Genomic DNA, 26682 nt, shown 5'->3' on the forward strand with positions numbered 1-26682 from the left:
TGTGGAAGTTTTTCCAGACTAAAATTTTACTAGAAATTGAGAATTAGCTACAAGCACCCTTTTGAAATAGCTCCAATCAATCCATCCAAAAAATTAGACACCGCAGATAAAGAACTGTTTTAAGGTTTATTTCTAAAATTCAGTATCAGTAATGGTTCCCAAAATGGGATTGGTGCAGAGAGGTATTCGGTGCTGCAAGATTTATTCTTTCATTTATCTGATTCCTCCTAAATAATGTTTAACTAACTCAACACCAGGCCAAAATATAAATATTAAAAAACATGCTATGTTGAATTGGCACACCTTAAAGAGACAGTTCACCCTAAAATCAAAAAAATACTGTACATTCTCCATCCTACCTGTAGTGCCATTTTTCAAACTAGATTGTTTTGGTGAGTGGCCGAGTGTCTTCAGCCATAGAGATGTCTGCCTTCTCTAAAACTACACCCACCAACCACATTAATGTTCAGATGGAAGTGTGCGTCTACTCATTGATGAGAGGCTTGTGCTTGTGACAGTGTGAGATGTTAAAAATAGTAGTGTCCTCCTCAGCGAGCTAGCTAACACCTCTCGTCCATGAGTAGATGCATGCTTCCATTTGTGTGGTGATAAGGTTAGTGGGTGTAGAAAATAGTTCCTATATGAAACTGCTCACAAAAAGGTCTGTGGATTATCTTGAGTAACCGGCTCATGATTTCTACAAAGAGACACTGCTGTGGAGTTTTTCAAATTAATTATTTTGGCACCAAAACAACTTGATAAATAACACCACAGGTAAGCAGAAAAAATATAGAATTCTTTTGATTTTGGGGTGAACTGTCCCTTTAAGTTGAGTCCTACATTTTAGAGCCATAAAATGAGCATTTTAATCTGAATTCAATAGTTAAACGGACAGTGCTGTCAGAGGAGGTGTTCGTCTCACTGACCAGCATTACAGGAAACAGAACCAGACTATAGTTCATTCTGACATGCGTCACCTTTTGTATATCCGACCTCACATTCGCATGTTTCACATCAAAGCTGAGAGCAGCGGAGCAGAGTGCACCAGGTGCTGGTGATGGAAAGATTGGTCACAGTATTTTTATATTAGACATATCTGTCACTCTCAGCTTGGAGATTGTGGTGATGTTGACTGTTGAGCATGTTAACTTGATACATTTGTTTTAGCTTTGAGAAATTTAAGTGAATCAAGTTTGCATTTTTTTTTTCTGCATAATGTGCCACTTACTGAGTCACTGACTCAGATTTATGAGTCATGTAGAAAAAAAGTTTAAAGCATTATGTGTTTAATTTGCATAAAATCATACATACAAGTGCAGTCAGTATTATGTATTCAATACACATTAGCAGCAGCTAATTCACTGCTTGGTAAAATAGCTTGTAAATTAAATTGTAAATTAAATAAAACTTATTTTGTTCTCCTTGCGTCAGCCAGACACACTGCAACATTCGTGACTAACAGCGAGAGCAGGACGGTAGGAGCACATCAGAAAAGACAATGTACTCTATAACACCAGCTGGCCTTTTTGGAGCATGGTAATATTAATATCATGGCATCTACTGACATATTGACCACCTCTTCTTTACAGTTTTGTCAGTGACCAAAGGGTTGTGTGCTCTCCAATGTTTAATATCACCCTGTGAACTGAATTTGAAAATTTAAAAACTGTACAGCCACAAGTTTTTTGGTTTTAAATTATGTAAAATTTGACTTATAGATTGCAGGCAGATAAAAATTTAAATGAAAATCATAAATCAATATTTGCTGGATTTAATAAACTGCAATAAAGAAAAAGAATACACACATTAGATCTCAGTGTATCGATGGTATTATATTATCCGTATCACTATTTTACCACGTGTTGAGTAGCAGGCCTGTTTTATAGAGGAAATCTGACACAGACTCTTCAACCAGCTTTTTCTACTAAAGCAAATTTCCTATTTTTCATCGTCTCATAATAGAAACAATGAATCAAAGTGTGCTTGAGCTACTAGCACTTCTTTTGCTCCTTAATGACTATCAGTCGGGATTCATTTAAGGGCTGCAGAGATAGTTATGTGAGGGTAACACAGTAATACCTGCCACGAGTATTTATCACAGAGTGGTAACCTAAAGCAGCACGAGGGCTGCCCTGTATCCCCATCGACAGGCACAGTAAATCTAACCAAATTGCCCCTAATGGACCTGGGGAGCAGAGATCACAGCGGAGATTTAGGAGGCCTTGAAGGCAGCTGGAAAATCCCCTCTACACAAATGTGTGTGTGCATGTGTGTGCACGGTATATTGCAGAAGCACTGGCACACAGTGATTTATTCCACCACACCCTGCATTCATCAAGTTAGAGTAAATGCATGTGTATATTAATAATCCGTGACACCTTTCTCCAATTTGAATGAATAGCTGAAGAAAAGAAAAGCTGACAAGAGAGAATATTTTAACAAAACATTTGCAGAGGCAGCCTGAGACAAATATAAGTCCTGCCACACACAGGAATAAATATATGGAGTACTTACTGCAATCTAAGAGTGGCAGCTTTTTGGAGTGACTGACAGTTTTCTATGAAGTGCTACATGTGTGAAATAGCTGCACATGCACCTTTACATTATTCCTGTCTTATTAAAGGCCTGTTTAATTTCTTAGGCACGTCAGAATAATGTAATTGACATTTAAAAGTCTGCTGTGGACGGAGAAAAAGCGGGTGCATTTCTGCAGCAAAGGTCAAACGGAAAAGGGTACAGCTGCAGAACAATAGCAGGGTCGCCCAGGCCATGAGTGGAAACATGCATTAGCGCTTATTTCAGTAGATAATCAGAGGACCTATTCTGGAATATGTATGGTATATAATGGATGATAGAGTAGAGGCACATATAGAAGCATATGTGAAAATAAGCAGGGTGGGGTTTCTTATCACAGTGCAAATCAGATAGTATTAGATATAGAGATATATGCCAGTTCACCGTTGCCTGTACTTGAATCTTTGGAATGTATCTTGTATCCTATCTCTTATATACAATTTTAAATCTCAAATATATATTTGTGCTAATGCTACACACTGTATTTTATCACATATATAAAATTATTACTAGCAAACATTAAGTTTCATATTCATTTTACACACCTTATCCGTTATGCATGTCAGCTACTGCGCTGTTCAGACTCCAGACTACAGAATAACAGAGTAACACGGCTAAAGAAAGGTAACAGAAATCAGACCTGACCTTATGTTTGTGCATGGTGAACAGGCAGACACCATCCTGGCCTCTCTCCTGGCTCTCATGGCCTCTCTTCAATCTCTGTCCCGCTGTTCTGTTGTCAGATTGTCACTTGTCCAGCATGCTTTGTCATCACCGCCAAGCCTCATAAAATCCCCCTTGTCCTCCTCTTTTACACGGCACATCAAAAAATCAGTCAGAGGAAAAATACTGTCACCGGCTCAGAGACTGAAAGTTGCAAACAGAGGTGATACAGTCAACACTTGTTAAGCTAAAATGCCTGCTGAGAAGCCGCAGGATGTCCAGACTGACTACATGCCTCTATCCTCATACAAATGTATCCACACCAGCGCTCTCAGTCTCTCCCACAATCCCTCACAGCTATTATCAAACCACAGCCTTTTCCTTTCTATCAAAAACACACTGACTTTCAATTTTCTGTCCAGGTGGTTTGCAGCCTCGCTGCTACCGCATCACCTCACATCTGCTTCGCTGAGCCATGGATGAGCAGTTGTACGAGGGAGGATGGGTCAGGAATGCGAGCGCTCTGATTGGATGGCTGGCCATGGTGTGTGTGTGGGAAGGTTCCTTTGGTAGGCTCCGTGCAAACGGCTATGCTCAATAAGGGTGGTCCTTCACCTCCTTTCCTCCTCTCCCTGCTTTATCAGCCTGTGCTCCCCTTCTCTCTCTCTGCCTCTCCTCCTCCTCTGTCTGCGCTACAAGCTGCAGGCATGCATTCGCGCTCCTCGATCCAAAGCGTCGCGCCGTCTTTATGAGGAGCAGAATCAGTGATGCGGTGGCTGCACGCACACAAACATACACACACACACACACACACACACACACACACACACACACACACACACACACACACGGATAGCAACTACGTCATGAATCTTGCAGACGTAACTACCCAGGCAAAGCCCATGACCCAAATTCACTAAAAAAAATCCCCAAAACACTTACATCACTGTCAACACCATGATAACTATTTGGATGTGCTGATATGATCTTGTGTGCAGCTACAGATGGACAGGTGTGAGACTACATTAGGAATTATTAGAAAGAATTGCCCAGAGGAATGAGATAGCACTAACAAATGTAGAATAAGATTAGACAGAAAACAACAATGCTGCAGATGTACCCATGTAAAGCTAATAAAGGGAACCAATGTAGATAATTAAATAAAGAGATTAGCACCAAAATGACTAAAACTAATGTAAGCTGAGAAAAACTTGTACAAAATAATTAAATACATTATAGCATGACATATACTTGATTAAAACCATTATGAGGACCAGTGTTGGGGTGACATGTTACGAAGTATCATATTACCAGGTTGTCTACAGGTATCAGAAAGTTAAATTTATTGCTTTTTAAGACCTGTTCAAGACACCTTTTAACCACATTTAGGACAGATTTTTGGGATGAATCATGTTTTACATACTTAAGTAGTATATATGTGGTATTGTGCAGAGGTAAGTGTTATGTGACTTTGAGCCGTTAAATTCTATCAGATCCTCCAGAATATCCTCCATACGAGATTGTACCATACCATATGCTGTTCTGTAACTGGGCAATCAGCTTTCTCTGTAAAGGCCACAAATCAGTGGAACACCTTGCCTGATGTTGTGAGGAGCTGCAGCTCTGTCAGCACTTTCAAAATCACCCTAAAAAAATCTGTTAAAAGCTGCTCAGCTCTGTAATCACTGACTTGGTCTTCAGAACTTGGTTTTTGGTGTGTGACATTTATGTTTGAGCTGTACATTGTCCCTTTTAAATAAAGAAAAGAAAAAAAAAAGAAAAAAAATGGAGGAATATAAATATTAGAGTTAAGTCAGTCTACATTTTACCAACAGGTAAGTGCAAGTATGAAGTAAAATGACAGTATTATAGTTATTAAAGATTTGTAACAATAGAAATGTGGACTTTTACATAAGAAAAGTCACACATTTTGAAAAAAAGAAATTAAAAAATGGATAAATAAAATTAGATAAAAGGTTTGTAGTAAAGACCTCACAAATTTAAGTCTATTTAAAGACTTTTAACTCCTTATTGTTGACTTTTTAAGGACCTGCAGAAACCCTGATTACTGTAATCACATTATATTTGCCAGTGCTGCAATAAAGTAACATGTTACTGTTCCTAAATTCAATAATCACATTACAGTTACCAATCAAACAATTGGGTGGACTAACCACAATTTTAGGATCTCCTCCTCATGAGGTAAATCATGCTCTGATCATGCTTTAGTTAAAAACTTGCCAATAAGCTGGACTCGTCTGCTATAAAGCCTTGGTTTGGTGAACAAGTGACCTGAGCGAGCATGTTTGGTGCAAATTGCCGTTCATATGCTATTCAAATGTTTAGGTCTGTTATCATCTCATGGTGTTAGAAAGGCTAGTCTCTCCTATTATTTTATTTAGGCAGATAGATTATTTTGAGGCTACTGAAGCGACACTTACCTTTATGGAAATTTTTACGCTTTTCTTTGTTTATGTTAAAATGCTCTTAATAAGCTGATGGCACACTAAAATGTAAGTGAATTCCACCAGAGATAAGAACTCATAATTGTACCATTCTCATATGGTTCTAAGAAAACTCCGACCAATCATTGCATTTGGACCCCCCGCGCTGGACAGGTATCTTTAGTTTGCCTCTAAAGTAACATAGGCTATAACGTTATATATGACAGTTGCTAACGGTTAGCCTACTGTAGCCTAACGTTGCCTGAGCCTCAGTATTATCTTCCTTGTTTGTTGCCAGTCACCACTACTATCTAACGTTAGCGCTTACGTTATATTATAAATCTCATCAGTCATCGCTGACCCTGGATAAGTTTCAAAACTCTGGGGTTGCGTCTGACTGTGCAGGACAGGTAACATTATGTTTAGTTTGCTTCTAATATAACATATAATGTTATATGACAACACAGCATCCAGTTGCTAATGGCTAACGTTAGCAATCTTCAGCGTGTTTTACTCCTCTTCTCTTCTACCCTTCTCTTCGCGTGTACTCCTCTTCCGTGTATCTAACGTTACCTTGCCAACGCCTACGTCTATCATAGATGTAATGAGGAGGAGGAGGGGGGAGTAGGCCTTTGGAGGGAGGTGGAGCTGCAGGAGGAGGGGGATGGGACTTTGGAGGGAGGCGGGAGTTTTGGATGTTCAAATGGTGTGTTGTGTGAAATGCAAGAAAGGTAAGAGTAGCTTTAATATTTGTTCTTGGCAACCGCTTTTATATTGTTTCATGTAGTGTTATAGTTTTTTTCTGAGGCAGTTACAGCCAGCTGCCAGTGCCATCTTGATTCTCCTTACATATGTGGGCATATGTAAGGTTTAACATTAGTAGTGTAAGAAATTACTTTCTACAGGGAGTAATTACGCAAAAATAATGCATTACTTTCTTTTTTGAAGTAATGGGTAATGTGTAATGCATCCTTTTTTCTTTAAAAATAAACAACCCTGACACTGATGAGAACGATTTTTTGTAGGTTTTTGATTTGAAATACAAAACATGATCTGGTCCTAGCTTGGGTAAATTAAGCTCGAAAGTCATCTTGAACAAGAAAGTCGTCTAACTCATCTATTTGTGAGTATCATTTTCCCAGTATGTTGGATCCTTGCTTTTTCTGAGGCTCGAGCACAAAGTAAAGAGTAAGATCAGATTATGCTGACCTCCATCACTGGAAGCTAATGTCTCAAACCACAGACGATGATCGATAATCAGGCAATTGAGACGGCGGAAGAGCAATGCGGACATCAGAACAAAGGCAGAAAGTACAACGTGGGACTGTTTAGGAGAATCTCAGCAGCAGGACTCTATGATAGTCATTATAAGGACAAGATCCGCTGCTGTCACATTATTCAGCTCGGCAGCTACTTATTTTGTCAGCCATAGAAAACATCAGAGCCCCTGCCTGCCTTGCAGACACACCGACAACAACTGACTCCAACTCTTCTTTTAAACACGCAAACTGCAGAGTTTCCAAATGCATCCTGCCCACTTCACCCAGCCAGAGGGCTTTTTGCATGCATTATTTACAGTTAGCTTTATAACAAACTGAGTATCGATCCTGTGCAGTTTGAGTGACTCATGACCACTTAGCAAATACCTGCAGCAGGGTTACAAGGAATACAGGAACAGATTTAACATTATCTGGCCTGTACAATTTTCTAAAATGTGGAAACAGTATATATGCTCTCTGTAATGCAGCTGTACTGTGTGAGGCTGACCTCAGTTTCCAAGTTGTGTATTTATGCTGCCAATGCCATGCTTACTGTTAGAAGATGAGCTAAACCTCTGCTGAGTCCTCACACTCAAAAAAGTAGCAGCTCCATGGCTTATCTGATAAATTATTAGATTGATTAAGTATAAATTGAACACAGTTGAATTTGCTTTTTACTTTATGGGTAGCTAATACTAGTTCACCCCTTTAAAAACATTGTTCTGAGGGCATATTAACCCTGAATCATTATTTCTCTGATTTTCTCTCACTACACTTTTCCAATTTTACATCCCGTTGCTTTTATGATGAAAAATAGCTGCGTACACAACTCGAAAAATCTTAAGCAATACATAAAGGTACACAGTTGTAGGGAGAATCCAAAAACAAAGTTAACATCGGCAATCACAGGTACATTTACTTACTTACTGACACGTTTCAGCTATAAAGCCATTGTCAGCGTGACAGATCCTGGATGCTTTTACTCATATCATCCTTTGATGAAACTCAAAATGGCACAATCTGTAATTCCAGCATTATTTTAAAGTAACGCAGGTGGGGTTCTGTGTAGTATGTGTCCCTTTTTTTTTGCCAAGACAAAGACTGTGGGTAAATTCATTCAACTGACACTTTCAGTTCCAGATTGCTCATCTGTCACCAGTGAACGGTGAAGAGGGCTTTCACTTTGTAAAGGTGCAAGAGCAGCATTATCTGGAATTTCGCAATGCATGTGTCCATGATCCCATCCAAACATCTTTTATCAGATATAAAATAAAGTTTGAATAATAATTTGTGTCTGATGCAGGTTTTTTTCTGCAAAAAAAGTTAATTTGCTTTTTAAAAACTCAAGTTTCCACGTCACACCTGTGTAAGTTAAATACTGGACCATGATTTGCTTCCAAATCAGTTATGTCACCAAATCACACTTGTAGGTACATGCCTTAAGCTCAAAGGTGAGAAAATGTCTCCCCTCAGCAGATACATGTGAAAACAGTTTTCTATTGTCACGCTCTGCACATATCATTCTGCACAGTGGGGGTCAAATATCCATGTGAAGTCACAAAAAGCAAAACACATCTTTGAGTGGATGGGAGCTTGATGTGATGGCAACACTCTCACTACTGAAAAACAAAAGGAAGCATCACTTAGTCTAATAGTAAACTTCCTACCACATATCACATTACACACAGCTTTAGAAAATGGACTCACTCAACTGACTGACTACTTCAAAAAGAGATCAAAACAACTGGAGTTTAAACCATTAACTCCTCCAAATTTCTTTTTAAAATGCACAACTACTGGCTTGAGAGATGATGTACAAAGACAATGTTGACTGTGTCAAAAAAACATCTCTTGGGTTGTGTGTTGGAGTGCAGAGACTCCTAGTGGTTTAAACCTGGCCTGGCCCAGCCTGCTGGTCACCCAACTGGCATGACTGACCACTCCAAGCATACCAAACAGAACACACACATACCAGAGCGCGCACACACACAAATGCACCAAAATAACAGCGTCCACTCAGCTCAGAAAATGTGCAACATAAACATAACTTCTCCTGAGTGATCACTGTACGCATAGTAAAATGCAAAATGCTGCTCGTGAAGACACACACACACACACACACACATACACACATATAGTATATATTTCATATATACACAGTAGCGATCACAACTCAAATTTGGATGTGGATTATGCAGCGTTTATTGAAACCCAGCGAGAGGAAGATGATGTTTTATGAATTCAGAGTATGAACTGTGATACCAAATGAATGCATATTCAAGTTCTCCTCTATTAAGTCAGTAATGGAGTACCAGCTATTTATAAAATGCAGTATTTGTCCTGTGGTGCACCACAAACTAATATCATCACAACCTATCACTCACCTTTTCAGCATGTGCCTCGAACCCCTGTGCTTCAGGACTGGCACAGTGTCTCCTGTGACAGCACAGCCTTCACACCCTGAAGAATCAAGTGCCTGTGCCCACAGTGCGCGTCCGCAATGCTGACCTGCCACCGGCCGGCTGGCTAAAAGACTAAAAGCTTCACAATAGTGTCCAACTCACAAAGCCCTGTTTGTGTCTGGCGTTGTTTGTCCAATAAAAGCAAACAATGGCATTCCATGGCTTGCAACTGTATTCACTGCTGGCCTCTCCAAATGTAAAGCGCATTCAGACACCTTGGTTGGCGGACAAAGCAGTGAATCTGTGTCACATGTGGGGTGGGCGGGCCAGGGTAAATGGGGTGACAGTGAGGCCAGTCCCACTGTATCTCTGCTCTATGAGCCCACCGGCATACCATGCATACCCACACTCCTATAGGTAAAGGTGAAGAGTAGTCAGAAAGCAGACTTACCTGATCTTGTCCGCTGCACTGTCAGACCTGTACGAAAAATAAGAGGAGGGAGAATTCAGTCATGGGGTACTGAATCCCCTACCACTGATCTCAATTCACTTTTGATTCAGTATAGACTGACTAAGCAGTATATAAACAGCGAACAAACGGTTTAGAACAAATTTATGAATAAAAAATTAAATCATTTTAAGCAGATATTAAGACAGTTTTTAGTGTTTATCACTGTCACACCACCTATGAAGCATCCATTACTGGTATAAAAATAGTTAATGTATGTTTGATAACCTTATATAAGCTAGCATTAATCATATGTACTGATATGAGCACCTGAAAGAATCAAATGTATGAATAAACAGTTGGTCATTATTTATAATGCACTGTAAGGTTTTGTTTGTGTCTATAAATTTGTATCATTACATATGAATAAAAATGTGTTATATACAGTAATGTTAACAAGCACTTATTAACTGCTTCTAATGAAGTTACAGATGCTAATGAGAAGAAATTCTAATCACTGCCAAATAAATTAATAAGCGCTTAAAAATGTCCTTATAACTACAAACAACTATGTCAAAGTGTTTTGTAGTCTTTTGCACACAAGTGTTATTACAGCTCGTAATACACTGCTCCATTCTTGGCTTCTTTTGGTCGATATCGACATGATCCCACCAACCATTATTATACAGATGACACTGATTTATTTAACAGTATCACCAGGTGACTACACACGACAAGCACTGTGTAAGTGCATCCAACAAATCAGATGATTGTGCCACAATTTCCACCAGTTAAATAGAAATATTTTTTGGAGTCAAAGAAGGAAAAAGAGTGACTAAATATAAGTGCATTAAAGCCTTCTATAACCTCAAGGATATATCAAGACGTAGAAAAACGTATCCATGTGTGACGATGTCTCTACAGGTCTCTCTACAAAGTCGATCAAACAGCTGCAGCTGATGCAGAACGCTGTTGTTAGAGTCCACATTAGTCCAGCTCTCACATCTTTGCACTTTTACTTTTTGTCAAATGATGCTTCTGTTGGTTTATAAAGCACTGAATGGTTTAAGGCCAAAATACATTTTTGCTCAGCTGCTCTGTTACAAACTGTCCAGACCTGTCATATCATCTGGGGCAGGTCTGCTTACTACCTCCAGAGTCAAAACTGAACACGAAGAAGCAGCATGTATTTTTTATGCACCACATGTTTGGAGCTGTAATTATTATTTTCTATTACTACTATGTGATTTGACTTTATTTCACGCTCATCTTCCACTTTAAAATCCTTTTTTTCCATCTGTTTCTCGTATATCTCGTCGTATAGTCTTTTAGGACAAATGTAAAGCACTTCTGGATTACCTTGCTGTTGAAAGGTGCTATACAAATAAACTTGCCTTGCTAATACCTGTTAAATAAGGGAGTTAAAGCAAAGTGTCACTGTAGTTATATAATCATACTCTACTGTATACGCTTCACTATGAACTGACCCAGCGATGTCATGTCTCGTGGTGTGTAATCCTGATTCACAACTCACAATCATGTGCTGCGTCATCTAAACTGATGAGTCATATTACACTGTCTTAGCGAAGTCACACTGTGATATTACATAATCCTATCTGCAGTTATAGTGGAGGAGTAGGACTTGGCTGAAGCCTCAAATGCAAATACATGAAACGACAGCAAACGAGCAAACATGTCCTCATGTCATCACCCGAATTTCATCAGTCTCTCTCCCCGAACCACTATGGATGCCTTGATAATCTGGCAGAGGCAGCTAAAATCACAGCTAGTGGTGCACATTAGCCGGCAGCCTGCTGTCACTTCACCATAAAAATGCAGCTGCACACAGCACACCGAGCAAACTGCAGCACACAAGAAAAAACAGACAGATGCAGCAAGAGCAACACAAGACTTGACGGACATGGGGATGGCGAGATGGGTAAGAGTTGCGGAGAGGCAACGGTGCAGCCTCCAGCTGTTTTTTTACCTGCAGAGGAGACATGACATTCCGTGCCCTCTAAAGCCGGCTACAGAACGCTGCTCTCCCTGCAGCTGCTGCAGACGCCCCTCACTAGCTATCACCAGCACAGCAAAGAGAAGAGCGGTGAGAAATCCCATAGGTTTGACAGGTACTGTTCCTAATTCGAGCAAGTGGAGACACTGAGCGAGAGGAGTGCGCGGGAGGGAGAGCCGGAGAGAGAAACAGGGAGAAGAGTGCGGGACAGAGAGAATGAGTGGAGGTGTAGTGAACGGCAGACAGAGCCGAAGGCAGCTAAGTGGGTGGTTATTACGAGGCTAGACGAAGAAGAGGATTCCTACTCATTTTCTGTTTTTATCAGAACATTCCTACTTCTTTTTTAGTAATAAATAAGGTATTCATTCAGTATTAATATCTGCGTGATGACAGAATCAGCAGCAGCATCTGTGCGAGCAGTAACTTCTTAACCACAGGAAAAATCACTAGATTGCATTCAATTTTTGAGCCAGAGTAAATGGATAAACCTTGATGTATTCCTGTATTTGCCTGCCTTTTGTTTTTTTGAAACGCGGCTGTGTCTACTTGATATGACTTGACACGCCTCTGCTCGTTGTATAGACCAATAAATTATCAAGCTCACTACCTTTGCCAAGAGCTAAGAGGTGTTAAAAATGATTTGGTATGCAATTTTGTCCTCAGTCCAACAATCTCTTTAAGTGCATGTGGTGATCTAAATCCAACACTTCAGGCATTTGATGTATGTAGATTTCAGGCACGGTATGAGATCACTGCTTGTTCTTGCGATATTTTGGCTGCGCTTTGGAAAGCAGAGCTAAATGGTAAACAAACATGGCACCACACCGGGAAGGTAAGACAACACGTTTACATGTCGTTTTCTATATGTTCTCTGACATTTATCCTAATGATATGAGGCGGTCTTTGTGGAAAAAAAGCTTGTTTAGTGGACTAACTTTGCACTTGAAGGTTGCCCGTTCACTTACGTTTTAACAGGTCTGACGCTACTATGCGCCCCGGCTGTATCTAGGCTAACGGCTAACATGCTAACTATTATTTTTATGTCACTAGTCACTTGAAACAAATTTAGGACGATAGGAGACAGATTGAAATAAACCGAAATTTCCCTTTAACACCATTACTCCAAAAACAAACTAATCATAGACAGCAATAAGGGCTGTGTCTTTAGAGTACTGTCAGGTACCTAGAGACTGACTCCATTCTACGGCTGGGTATCAACAATGATTTCCTGCATCGAATAGATTCAAATAGTGATGTTTCAGTTACAATTTTTACAAGAAATTATTTTTCAAAAACAATAAAAGAAATAACACTGAATATTTTATAACTAAACATTGCTTCTAGAGCAGCAACAGTAATATTAAAACAGCAGAGTCACAATATAAACTTAATATCTCACTTTCAACAAATCTAAGAATTATCCTGGCTACATAAACGACATTAAATCATATTCCTGACATCACAATACGGAGTGAAGTTTAGAAAGAATAAAGAACACAGACATCAGTCAGTATCAGTCCTCCTGTCCTCTCTGCTCCTCCCTGTGCTGCTGAGGAGAGTCACTGCCTGCAGGTCACATGACCACCAATAGGTATTAAGACAAGTGTCAAATGGAGCTAAACCGTTAGACATAAACAGTTGTTGTTTCAGCTTGTTAGCAGCAATTTGCTATTAGCTGGAAAACGCTCTGTGCTTGTTTATAACATGATATTAGCAGCGGTGGATGAAAGACTGCGAACAGAGCAGATTGAAATATCACTTTTCTACATGTTGCTGATCAGGTTTTACTGATAAACTTTTTCCTCGTGAAGGTTTTATTGCACTCAAAGTAACAAGCTTGGTTGTCATCAGCTCAAGTTATCTTCACTTCTCTGTCTCCACCGCAGCATCTTTACTCTGTGTTTGTGTGTTAGTGTTAAGGATAGACCAATACATCGGCCGGCCGATATATAGGGCTGATATTTGAGTTTTTTTACTTGTATCGGCATCGGCCGATACGCGCGTGGGTTCGCGGATTTATTTTTCCCTGGCATGATTTACAGACAGGCATCCACGGGCAGCTCTGTGTTGCCGGAAGATCCTGCAGTGCACATGCAGCGAATCCTACTGTGTACAGTAGTTGTTGTTTTATTTATGCTTCAGCTTAAATATTTGTTTATTTTATAAAGACATTACTAGAAGATTTAAGAGCACTGAACTCTTTTTTTTATTTAAATGTATAATAATAATAATAATAATAATAATATTCTACCTGTTCTACCTCAACTTTCCATCTTGTTTTAGTATTTTTTACTGTTCAATAAATGTTTCTTACTTTAAACTTGAGACCTGTAATATTTGTTATCACTGTGTCATTTTTTTGATGTAAATTGAGGGAGCAAAAGCAGTATCAGCCCCAAATATCGGCTCAAGAAAATCGGCAGTCCATAATCAGTCATCAGCTAAGGGTGATGGAAAAAAATCGGTATCGGCATCGGCCCTAAAAAATCCCTATCGGTCTATCCCTAGTTAGTGTGTGTGTAAAAGTGGCGCAGCGGCCAGGATGCACAGACAGCAGGAGGAGAGGCTGCTGCAGCATGATAACAAATTACACAAAATCATTAAAAAAGTAAGCTAACGGTTAGACATAAAAGAGCCGGTAATGTTGGAGCTTCTCAAGACTATGGTCGTTAATAACTTTGCACCCTGGCCGGTTTACTGCTGGCGAGATTAAAGGGGTTAAAGCTTCACACATCCCTGGGAAAAGCAAATATGAAAAGATCGATCTCGGATTTTATGAATCGATATCAGGCCATAAAAATGCAGATTAACTGAACCAGATGAATGGATTATGCTAACTTAGCCTTACTCCTTTCTTCCGATTTTTCACCTGCACAGAACTCTGAAAGTGACGTTGCAGGACAAGCAAGAAGAGAGACCCCTGCATGCTAATATGCTCTTCATACTGGGTTTCATAACTTGATTTCAGGCCGCTATGAAAAGTTCAGTAATGCAGACTGTTCTACTTTCCTGACACATCCTCGTCCTAATCTCCTGGTAGGCAAGAAATTGCTCACTGAGTTTGCTCCTGGCTGCATGACTTTACTACAGGGATAAAGTATGAAACTGCATATCACATCCCAGGCCACACACACGCACACACACACACACACACACACACACGCACACGCACACGCACGCACGCACACACACACACACACACACACACGCACACACACCACCACCACATACACTCAAAACAGACAGACACACACACCTACACATCAGGTTGAATAACTGACTTAATGTCCAGGCCTGTCACTGGTGCTCCTGTGACAGCTGCAGCATATTCTGAGGTGATAAAGAGCTAATGATACAGTCTGTCTCTCTACTCAAACTCAGCTGTGGGCAAGTAGAGACACCAATTACTGTAGGTGTAGTTACACATGGGCACGATTACATGACTATAAAATAGGCAGATAACTGAGAAAGCACTGCTTGTATTGACAAAAGGCCCCTTTTTCCTCCATATGCCTTTAAAGTCAAGTGCACACACACCCGCTAGCTCTTCTGGAGTGCTCATTACAGTCACTGACATCACCTCATTAGTGCAGAATCAAGTTAGATATTTTGCGACCACAATGAAATGGACAGACACTGGCTATGGAGCAAAGCCTTTGTGCAACAGTATGAGGAGGAAGTGCCCCCTAGTGGAGAATGCATGCATGCAAGAAATACACTGATGTGACCAGAAATGAGGGAATACATTGACATTTTGAGTTGATTATTCACCCCAGCAGCGTGAATCTACACATGATCTGGCAGACAAGAGAGACACAAAAAGGTGTGCTGTGTTTGCCCTTAAATTCACTGAAATACAGCTGCAAACATATCAGTGATTTGACAGTTTACTGAGTGACCATGGTGAAATGTTTTCTTGATTTAAATCTTCTGATTTTGATTCATTTTTGAAGATTTTTCTTAACATTGGAAAAATCTCTTCTAAGAATGAGTCCCATACAGGGGCAACACACACAAACACACACATCGATATACACATATCACTCACCTCTCCTCTCGGATTAACGGAGTCAGGAAACGAGTGCTGTCGTCTTCATGGCTACTCTGCTGGCTGCTCTGCTGACTGCTCTGCTGGCTGCTGCATGGCACATGAAACAGAAGTGAGGCTGTTACTCATTACAGCATGCTTCTATTAAACTGAAATTTAAATGTAATGGTGTATACATATTTCATCTTGTGTCACCTAAGAAAACGTTATTATGAGTACTCTCATGAATCAAGGTTTTTCCTAATTTATTAGTGACTATGTAAACTGTCATGGTACATTTTCCCCTGCAAACAACCTGCAAACAAGAGGCTCAAGGCAAAAAACAGTAAAACAAAGCATGGTATACACAGTCCCTATTGTATAAACTTTGGTTTTTTTTTTTGACATAACATCTATTTTTAGTTGGTTTGCACCACATTATTGAGGCTCCTACAGGGCCAAAATATTGATTTCTGTCATGGCTACTGGGCCATCAGCTGTCCAAGACTCTACAAATAAGTGTCAGACATATGTGGCAGCTGTCAGACATACAGTACATAACAACTCAGCCAGACTGGATGAAAGTCCTGTCATGTACATGCACATATCCACTGATAACACTAGAGGGGGCTATATGACACAAGCTATGAGAAAGATAAGGCTTCAGATAATAAGTAAGAGGGTTACAGATGTGTTAATGGATATATTTACAATGAAAATCATTAACACATAAAGAGCTAGAGGTCTGTGACTGTGACTTCCTTAAAAAAAATGTGCAGAAGTTAAAATTAGGATATTTGTTTCTTGTTACTTTCCCCCTTCATTCACAAGTCAAAGTTCAAGTTGCACACGTGCATGATATCACATAGGACTGTCACTTCAGCTTTAAGATGCATGAGATATTTTAAGAATCTGCTGACATTCCTTTCACTCTTTGACATTTACAAATAAAGCCGCTCTGCTGAGAAAGAGCTTCATTAATTCACACTTCTAATCCAATTCCAACAGTAGCAATGCTCTGGAGTGTTTGAAAGGGCAGATTCTGAGAGTTGTGATACTTTTGGTATACTGTAGGGCAGTGGTTCTCAAATGGTGTGCTGTGGCACACTGGTGTGCTGTGATGCAAATCCAGGTGTGCCATGGGATTCTGTGATAACCACACATTTTTATTGCAATATTCAACTGGGCTTATACAAAAAGTTCTGTATGAATTTTTAATCGACTGACTGCAAACTCTACCTAATGTAATTTAATTTAAAAAACTTTCACGGGAACCTATGTGTAGACATTCGCATGTGGGAATTATAGGTGTGTGACACATCACATTATCTTACATCATTTCCTGTGTAAATTGATGTGTTATTGGTGCTTTGATGTAATTAAAAAAAAAAATTAATTCTTGAGTCACTTTGCTAATAAATATTTCATGGGTAATAGTTGGTTGTCAGTTGTTATTTGATAGTGGTAAATAAATACAAACATTTATGTCATGATGAGAGTGATGACACTTTATAGAGGCTATGCTGCAGTGGTGGCTGCTGGTCTTTCAAACAGGGGAAGCTCACTTTAAGTTTGATGTCTCTACTCCGGACGGCACTCTGTCAGAAGACTCCACTCCAAAGTATCCGCATGGGACTGAGCTCGAAATGCGACGATGTTGGTGTGTATTTCCAAAGCGCTGTCAATCACAAAGGGGTTCAGACTTTTAGACAATTCCTCCAATCATCATGCATACACCGAGCTCCATGAGGTCCCAGGGAAGCTGAGCCTCCCTGGTAGTGACGATTTTGTCACATTTACCCAATAACCATCTCGCTTTGCTGCGTGAAAAAAATCTGCTCAGCGCTGTCTCATAGGAATGCCTGGAGGCTCCGTGTCCACCGTGCTGACATGAGAATGTATGACAGGGAGGTCGCGTTTGAAAACTGGTGATAAACAGCTGATGTTTGAATATCATAGTCATGATGGTAAACGCATCCTAGCGCATGTTTAATGCAATGTAAATTCTTATTTTAAGGTACATTCAATAGTGCATACTTGACCATTTCTTCTGTGAAATTTTAGGGGAAGTTCAGCCTCCCTTGTTGTCTCACTTGCACTGCATCGGCGTATTTGCTGAGGAAACACAGGGCCCGGAGCCGTCGGGCCTTCTGGGTCCACAGAGTCCTGCAAACCCGGCAACTCCACGGTGAATTTCACCGGCTCGTACAGCTCCGGGAGAGCCCAGACCTCCATACCCGAATCCCGGTCTGCAATTGGCTGCTGCTTCGGCAGTGGCGCTGCTCATTTGCATAAAGTTCAGCTTCTCTCAACTTCTACTTGACGCTCTGGTCGCTGGCATCACGCCGCTCGCTGCAGCCGACGCCCCTGACGCCCTTCGTAGCAAGCGTACATTGAAAATGAATGGCTGCCAGCCGCTTATGACGCTTTTGGTGTGAATGCACAGTCAGAGCAATCGCCCCTGCTATGCTGCATAGATATAAATACAGGTGTGCTGCGAGATTTTGGCTTTCTCTTCGGTGTGCCTTGGGCCTGCTGTAGATGCACTCTGAAAACAGTTTTTAAATCTCTTTAGTAGACACTACCCAATCATTTAACTTTGCATCTAAAAATGTGATATTTCCTCAAAAGAAGTGACAAAATTTACCCTAAATGTATTGATCATTACTCTTTAAACTTGATAAGATCTTTAATTTTTCATCATAGCATCGCCTTGGCAGAGTTCTTTCAGGGTTTGGCAGTGTGCCTTTAAGTAAAAATCAACTTTTAAGTCTTTTATATTATAAATGAGTAGTGTAGAGAGAAATATAGCTGCATTGAAGGTTGATAATATTCATGAATACAGACTTTAAAGGTCAGAATTCAAATGCAGCATACAGTGCTATTGGTGTATTTGAGCAGCTGTGACGATACATATTAAACTGATACTGTATGCTGACAGTACAGAACTAAGATCAGTAGATTCATTCAGAAACTGCCAAATTTTGCCACCACTATCAGCCTACGTTGTGGAGTATCACTTGAGCTCCTCAGTGTCTGCAAGCTGTTCTCTCAGAGGGACGACATATGCGCCGTAAAAGCACATGTGTTTGTCCAGGTATATGCAGGTGTTTCTGCATGTATCCTCCTCCTTTAGCGCATGTTCTTTTGAAAACACGAGGGCAGAAAGTTGACATGGCATGGGCCCCCGCTGAAATATTTATTACTCATACACAATTGATGGAATATGTGCTTTCAACATGACAGCAAGGAGGCATAACAAAACACTGTCAATTTTAAGGCAGAGTTACAAAGAAAATGATCTACAGTAGGTTATACTGTAAAACTGCACAAAATGCATGTAATAATGCATTCATTTGTTTTTTCACTGACACAGAGGCTTATTTTATATTGCGTATGAACAGCTTTTTAATGTGATGGATGGTATCTTGCCACTCACTATGGATGAGTATGGAGCAGATGACAGTAATTCAAACAATTTCTTGTCTTCCTACTGTATGTCGCTTTGTGCGAAGTTGTGTGTCTGAAATATTTAAATGCTTGGATGAGGTGGAAGCAGTGAAGCCGGTTGAAAGACACTGCACCACCTCCTCAAAATAGCCCTGCTGTTATCAGCCTGCAGAGCAGCAGATTCTACAGTATGTGTCTGCAAACTTCCTCTGTTCCTACTGTAGGCTCACAAGAATCCTACACAGACAGACACACATACATAAAGGAACAGTATGCTTACATGCACACACACTTACGGTCCACAGATCCTATGCATCACAGAACGTAAGACAGAAAAAAGGATAAGATGACGAAATGAAGACAGAGTGGCAAATCAACTGTGATGACTATGAGCTCTTGGCAAAGAAGGATTTACTGGCCAGACACAAAGCATCACTCTGGGATTGCAGCAGAAATACTGAGATATTCTCATAATTTTACACCCCAAGACAAAAACTTAATTGATTCAAAGCAGTTGGAGAGGAAAATCACATCATAGTTAATATCGATTAAGGAGAGCTAAAGCTGAACTTTAATTAAATAATCAGTTATATCATAAAAGGGACCTATTATGCTTTTTCTAGATTTTTTCCCCATATATTACATATCTTATCTGAACACTCAGCTGTTTCCAGCATTTGTTTTTCAACTTTCCAGACAAGTTGACATCAGTTTGTGAAGATTTCTTTATACCATCATCTGCTTCAGACGTGTTACTGCGAGTGTGTACATTTCATACACTGTTCAGGGGCGTAAATATAGACAGTGCAGGTAGTGTGATTGCACTGGGGCCCCTGGGGTGGAGGGGCCCATAGAGAGAGCAGGCCCTTGCCAGTGATTCAGATTATCACCTTAGGAATACACCTGTGTTTAAAGATAAATGATAAAAAAAAAATTAAAAAACCATTTGCTATATATGTCCCCCAAAAGGCAAACCCATCTGCATCACAGTTTTCTTTTTTCTTTTGATTTCTTGAAATAGTTAGTAGCTATCTTAAATAAAATCATGTTTTTTTTATATAAGCTAAAAAAATATGTAAATATACTATAAAAACACTTTAATTAAATCATTAATTTCTTACTTTCTCTGATATTTTTTGTCAAATATGCAGTGATGATTGCTGGGTAATATGTATGCTGATATTGTCCAATGTCAAGTCTCTGTGTCAAGACGATACAAGCACAACAGCGTGCACTGGAGCCCATCAAAACAGTGTGCACAGGGGCCAGTTCTAACTTCCTCACGCCACTGACACTGCTATACGTAGCTGCATGCTAACATCAGGGAAATCTGTAATCTTTGTTGCCAATGTTGTCAATTTCTTCCAGAATCCCAAACATATTCCAGCTGGAACATGTCCACATTTGGTTTAAAAGTCTTATTGGTGATTTTTCACAGCAGAAAGTGCAGCTGAGACTGAGACAGAAGACCCTAAAACACTCACCAATCAGAGCAGACTGCTCTTTTTTTGGGGTGGGGGGGGGCTTAAAGACACAACCACTAAACTGGAGCCTTCACAGACAGACCGTGATTACAGGTGCCTTCATGCAGACAGTATAACAACAGTATAAGACAATTCCATGTAAAAGTTTGGAATCTACTTCCACAATAGTTACATATTTTTGAATGCTCTTTCATGTGCTAAGTTTATAAAAAGTTCTCTTTACAAATCAATGTTGTTTTGTATGACAGGCTTTTTTTGTACATGGAGAACAAAATGCTGTAAAATGGTTCAACCACACTGACAACAGAAAGAGACAAAGGTGCCTCTGAGCAGGAATACAAGAAATCACCAGTCACTGGTAAATGAGCAGCATCAAAATAAGTGCAGACTTAAACAGGAACAGGTTCAAGTGCACAATAACTTGTAATAACAGCAAAGCTAATCTTCAAACTTCAAACAGTTAACATAGGGTTAGCACTACATGAACTGAGCCAGGGTGTACCGACAAACCACAGTTTCAACCTGTACAACCTCACCACTGACTGGACCACAGAGAGCCTATTTACACTCCAAACCTTTGAACAGCTGTGTATTTGAATACTTACAGCAGGAGTGTGTAAGGTGAACGCTTCCATGAGCAGAATGCCACGTTAACACTGTTCACACTTCACCAGACTCCATAAACACACCACAGGGATCTGACTGACTACACACGCTCTGCCATGTTGTATATTAACTCAGAGATTATAGCAGGTTTCAAGTCAGAACCCCTGAGATGGCACTTATGAGTACACTGACACTGCACTGAAGCAAAGTGCTGGGCAACCATGAGTGTCATCCTTGTAGGAGGAAAAGATCAGTGGCAGAGTAAAAACACGTTTGCAGGTTATGCAAATAAATCATCCAGTATTTATTAAATATACCTCAGCAAAGTCACGTAGCTGGTGAACGTGTTGGACCACTTCACTGGTACACAAAGATAAATCTGAAATGATGCCTCACCTTAGAAACCAAGCCAGTAATCTTTAAGCCAGAATCTTTTTAACTTTAGTAGTATTCGATCATTTCTGTAACTTTCTGAAACTGACAATCAGACTTTCACATCGACTTCACACCATGACTGATCAGTAGTGCAAAGATGAGAAAGTAAGCAGGGTTTGAACACTCGAGTGCAACACTATAAATTCTTTCAAGGAGAGCCTCTCTGAAAATATATGGAATTATTTCCATATTTAAACAACTACCTTGTTTCACACCTCTCTATGACGGCTGGCTTTTCACAGAGCAGCTACAAATACTTTTGACTTCCCATGCAGTCAGACGACACGCTGTCTGAACTAGTTCTTCTGAGCATAAGTGGAACGGATCATCCACAGATCTTCCCAGTGGCTTCCTGTGTGTCTCAGAGATGATTTTAAAAACAATACTTTTGCTTTGTAACGCATTGAATGGCTTTGGGACAAAATGCATTTTTAATCTGCTGTGATGCTGTGAATGATTCATACCTCGCCTGGGACAGGTTTGCTTACTGTCTCCAGGGTCAAAACTCATAATCTGCAACTCTTGAGGTCTCCCCCACCCCTTAGTTCTTAACTTCTCTGATGCTACTGCCTTTATGAAATTAAATTTAGGTGTGTTAATGAAGACTGCAGCTGCACTGTATTTCTCATTCCCCTATTTATTCTGTTCCTAGGGCTGTCCTGATATTCAGATATTCTGATATTCAGGACAGCCCTAGGAACAGAATAAATAGGGGAATGAGAAATACAGCTGCACTGTATTTCTCATTCCCCTATTTATTCTGTTCCTAGGGCTGTCCTGAATATCAGTTTTGAAATATCCATGATTAATCAAAGCTTTGGAGAAGGGGGTAATGATGTCTGACTTTTTGAAACATAAGTTTCCTGTCGATTCACCTAAAGAAATGTGACAACTGGCCACTTTGTTAGCATGTAGGTGACAGTAACCTTGGCTATGATCGCTACCAAAAAGAATACTTTGCAAGACATCTAAGCTGTTACTGTACCTACAATGTTCAAGTGATTTCTTAAGCAAAGCCTGTTGAAAATGTATGATATACGGCAAGTTCTGCTGGCACAATTTCTTCAGCATCTTGCTAGCGGATCACGTGTGGTCAAACTGTCCCAGTGTCAGTAGTGCTGGACTGCTTGAAACTGGCATTAGATGAGAGCGAGTCAGAGTCACAAAGCTATCGCTAAATTTAAATGTCCTTGTCTGTGGAATCATCCTCCTGTTTCAGTCCAGGAGGCAGACACTGTCTCAGCATTTAAGACTAGACTTAAGACTTTCCTTTTTGATAAAGCTTATAGTTAGGGCTGGCTCAGGCTTGCCTTGTACCAGCCCCTAGTTAGGCTGACTTAGGCCTAGTCTGCTGGGGGACCTCCAATAATACACCGGGCACCTTCTCTCCTTTTCTCTCTCTCTCCTTTGCTAACACTTATGCATCTGGCTAACTTGGCTGTACTGCATGTCACTAACTCTGCTTCTTCTCTGGAGCCTTTGTGCTCCACTGTCTCGCAGGTTAACTTATATCGCAGCGGTGCCTGGATGGTGTGATGTTTGCGGTTGTGCTGCTGCCATGGTCCTGCCTAATGCGTCCTACTGTTGCTGTTATTATTAGTTATACTTCTACTGTTATTATACACATATGATTATTGTCACATACATATACTATCATATATTAATATATTCCTACAACATATTGTACCACAATAGCCGTAATTATTATTGTAATATCATAACTTTATTTCTGAATTTATGGGCTATTTAAGATTTTTGGGTTAATGCACATTCAAACAAAGTATTTGAATACTGATTTGGACGTCAATTAGCTTGCTAGAAATCAAAGTTTCCAAGCATTCCGGCCAGCCCCATCTCTTTCATCCCATTTTTACCTTATTTTGCATTTAGTATTATGGATGAACATTTTGAATTGCTGTTGAAGTGCTTCACAAATAAACCTTCCAGCTGTGCACTGCTGCAGATGCAGCTTATGTCAGAACAAGAGCTAAATCTCATGTACTACATCATCAGTGAGCATCCTCCTGCTTACATGCTCCATACACTGTGCAGCTGTAAAACCAGAGCCGATGCGCATTCATTAAACACCTCGACTAAATAAGGCAACCAAAAGCTGCTATTTTTATATTTTACAGTGGAGCTATTTTGTAACAGTCTTCCATTAAATATTAGGTTGTCATAAAACTGCCCACAAGGCAGCACTAATGAATTAATGTGGGCCACAGTGCCGACTCAACAGAAACTATCTATCTATGAGAACATGGCGTATTACAGTGTGTCTTTGCAACTTAACACGACAAAAACTATATCAATAATTAATTGAAGATAAACATTAAGATCTGGATTATTCATGTCACTCCCACGCTGCTTTAAGCCTGCAGATTTTTGTATATATTCCATGCAGCTATTAACAAGCAGCAGCCTGAGGAGGAGCCATGTCGTCTTAACGCCACGCGTGGTACTAAGCTGAGGAAGGCTTGTTAGAACAGTCCACATCACACCCCGAGGGGGAGCTGGGCTGTACTCATGATGTGCTGGGTAATGACAGTATTTCACACTCGGTGATGCTGCTGGGGGCTCTGCACTCATGCCTCTGGAGAGATGATGTCTTCCCACTTAAATGAAGATAACACATTGATGGAGTGAGTAATGAAGTTGTGCCTGTCTGCCGTCTGTTACCAATGAGAACTCTGAGCATAAAGCACAGACAGCAAACATAAAGAGATTACATTTTTAAACTCAGAAAACGGCACTTGTAGATTGTAAAAAGATGACATCATGTCAGAAGAAAGATAAAAGTGGGACCATCAGTTCCAATGACTAATCTGAGTACAATGAAGCAAGCAGAAGTTTGGTGTACCCGACTCAGAATCATGTCAGAGTCTGGCAGTTTGAACAGGATTCAGGGGGGCGTTCAGTGTGACAGTGACATTCACATAATATAGTAAACAAGCTACCGCCGCTAACAACTGATTGGAAATGTGCAACAATTTTTTTTTTGTTGTGTTTTTGCCCACACTAGATACAAAACAAAAGCCAGAGACTGTATTGTGTGAACTTGCTGGAAGCTGTGAATTCACCACATCTTCACAGAACACAGAAGATTAAAAATCGTTATCTAGGAGTCTGACTGGGCAAAGCCTCTTTGCCACCAGGCAGCTGCCTCCTTGTCTGCAGATCCATGTACTGAAGAACAGCATGAAAGTTAGGATCACTCGCTCTGCAGCTAAAAAACTGAAACTTCCCCAGAGGTGACAACTACTCAGTCTGAAGATATCTCAGTTAACTGAGGGGTCTTAAACCGATTATTCGAGTCTCTAACTTTCAAGGCGCAGCCCTTGTTGGTGAATTATGAATTCTGCAAATGGAAGAGAAATTATGGTGCAACACAATGACAGCTCTCAGCTCAGTGCATTAACTTGTGGTACCAAGGACGGCTCCAAAGTCTGATTGTAGAAATAACAATCATGACCTAACTCATCCCCATACACAAACGCGCCCATGATCAAAAAGAAATTTACTCTCAAAAAAAGTTTTATCAACTGTTTTTGTACTTTTTATGGAGTCCTCCACATAAGTTAATTCATCAAACCACAAATAAACTTAATCGAATGAAGCTCAGAGTTACAATTTTCTCTCTATCCCACTCTCACCACTTCCACCAATCAGCTGACTATGGGTATTCCCTCTCCCCGTTAGCCAGTCAAACTTCTCCTTCAGCCATTCATACTGCTGCTGCCAAACTTTAAATCTGTTCTCCTCTCTGTTCTCCTACATAAGTCTGACTTTTTTTTGAAACATGAGTTTCCTGTCAATTCACCTAGAACAATGTGACAATTGGCCACTTTGTTAGCATGCAGGTTGCAGTAACCTTGGCCACAATCGCTACAAAAATCTCCTTCATGTTGCTGCTGCCAAACTTCAAATCTGTTCTCCTCTCTGCTCCTGTCAGCTGTCAGTTTAGGCGGAATCGTCACACCCTCCTCCACCCCATTCACCTCCAGTCACCTTATCCAGAGCCCAAGACGAGCTCATCGAAAGCCTACTCATCTGCACATCCAGATCCTCAGCTCCCTCTCTCCTCAGCCAAAGACTTTTCACATTTCTCATACTTGTGTACACATGTAAATAAATATTCTTTTCTCAAGTCTCTCCGGATTGAAATTAATTCGGGCTTGACTAAGTCTTTTGTTTATACAGTATATCCAGACACAAGTACTTCTGATCCGTCTCACATGGTCTTTCCCTGATTTTAATTACACTGAAGTAAAAACATTGCATAATTATTCCTATTACCTTTTGTCTTAATTTTTAATCAATTGCTACCTTTCAATTTGCACATCTGGAGGACGGTCACTTCATATAAACTGGTAAACACTTTAACTTTGAAGGGGTCGATTTACTGTCTGGACCCTATGACCTTTCCTCTAGCGCCGCCATCACATACTGCATCTCAGGTGTCGCTTTATCTCACAGTCATGCACCCATAAGGAAGAAACCTATTGATTTTGCCACCCCTCCACCTTTCCTCCACTCTAGTACTGCCGTCAGGGCAACCTTTAAAGTTTCAGATGACCTACAGTATCACCTGAGCCCTTTGTTTTAACCACACAATATCTAGTGTTTATATTAATGATTCTGAGAGGAAGCAACCTGTTAACTCTGATGAACCCTGCTGGGCAGAGGTCTCCACTCTAATGAGTCCATTATTGGATTGTAACAATCATTGCTTTTGTAACCTCAACCTCAGTAGCGCCCTCTAACCTTCCCAGTGCTCACATGGGTTGATCTCACACTCCCTGATCCATATTTGAACAAAGGAGTAGAGCCCAACAATCAAAACACACGCATGATGCCTGCTTTAATTTAAAAACTA

The 26682-nt window shown here is 40.3% G+C and overlaps 1 protein-coding gene across 12 annotated transcripts in view; it reads right to left on the minus strand.

The window, feature by feature from the left end:
- Positions 1-26682, minus strand: part of gramd1bb (GRAM domain containing 1Bb) — a 141186-nt gene that overhangs the window by 62541 nt on the left and 51963 nt on the right. For 10 of the 12 annotated variants that reach the window (XM_078167222.1, XM_078167227.1, XM_078167228.1 and 7 more), the window contains 2 exons: positions 15853-15942; positions 9794-9820 (listed from right to left, as the gene is read on the minus strand). In XM_078167222.1, the coding sequence (XP_078023348.1) occupies positions 9794-9820; positions 15853-15942 (117 nt within the window). Of the gene's footprint in view, positions 1-3219; positions 3976-9793; positions 9821-11777; positions 11825-15852; positions 15943-26682 lie in introns of those variants that run through there. The other 2 variants (XM_078167232.1, XM_078167233.1) reach the window with 2 other exon arrangements.

This window comes from Epinephelus lanceolatus, chromosome 4 (assembly GCF_041903045.1).
Source record: "Epinephelus lanceolatus isolate andai-2023 chromosome 4, ASM4190304v1, whole genome shotgun sequence".
NCBI classification, from domain to species: domain Eukaryota; kingdom Metazoa; phylum Chordata; class Actinopteri; order Perciformes; family Serranidae; genus Epinephelus; species Epinephelus lanceolatus.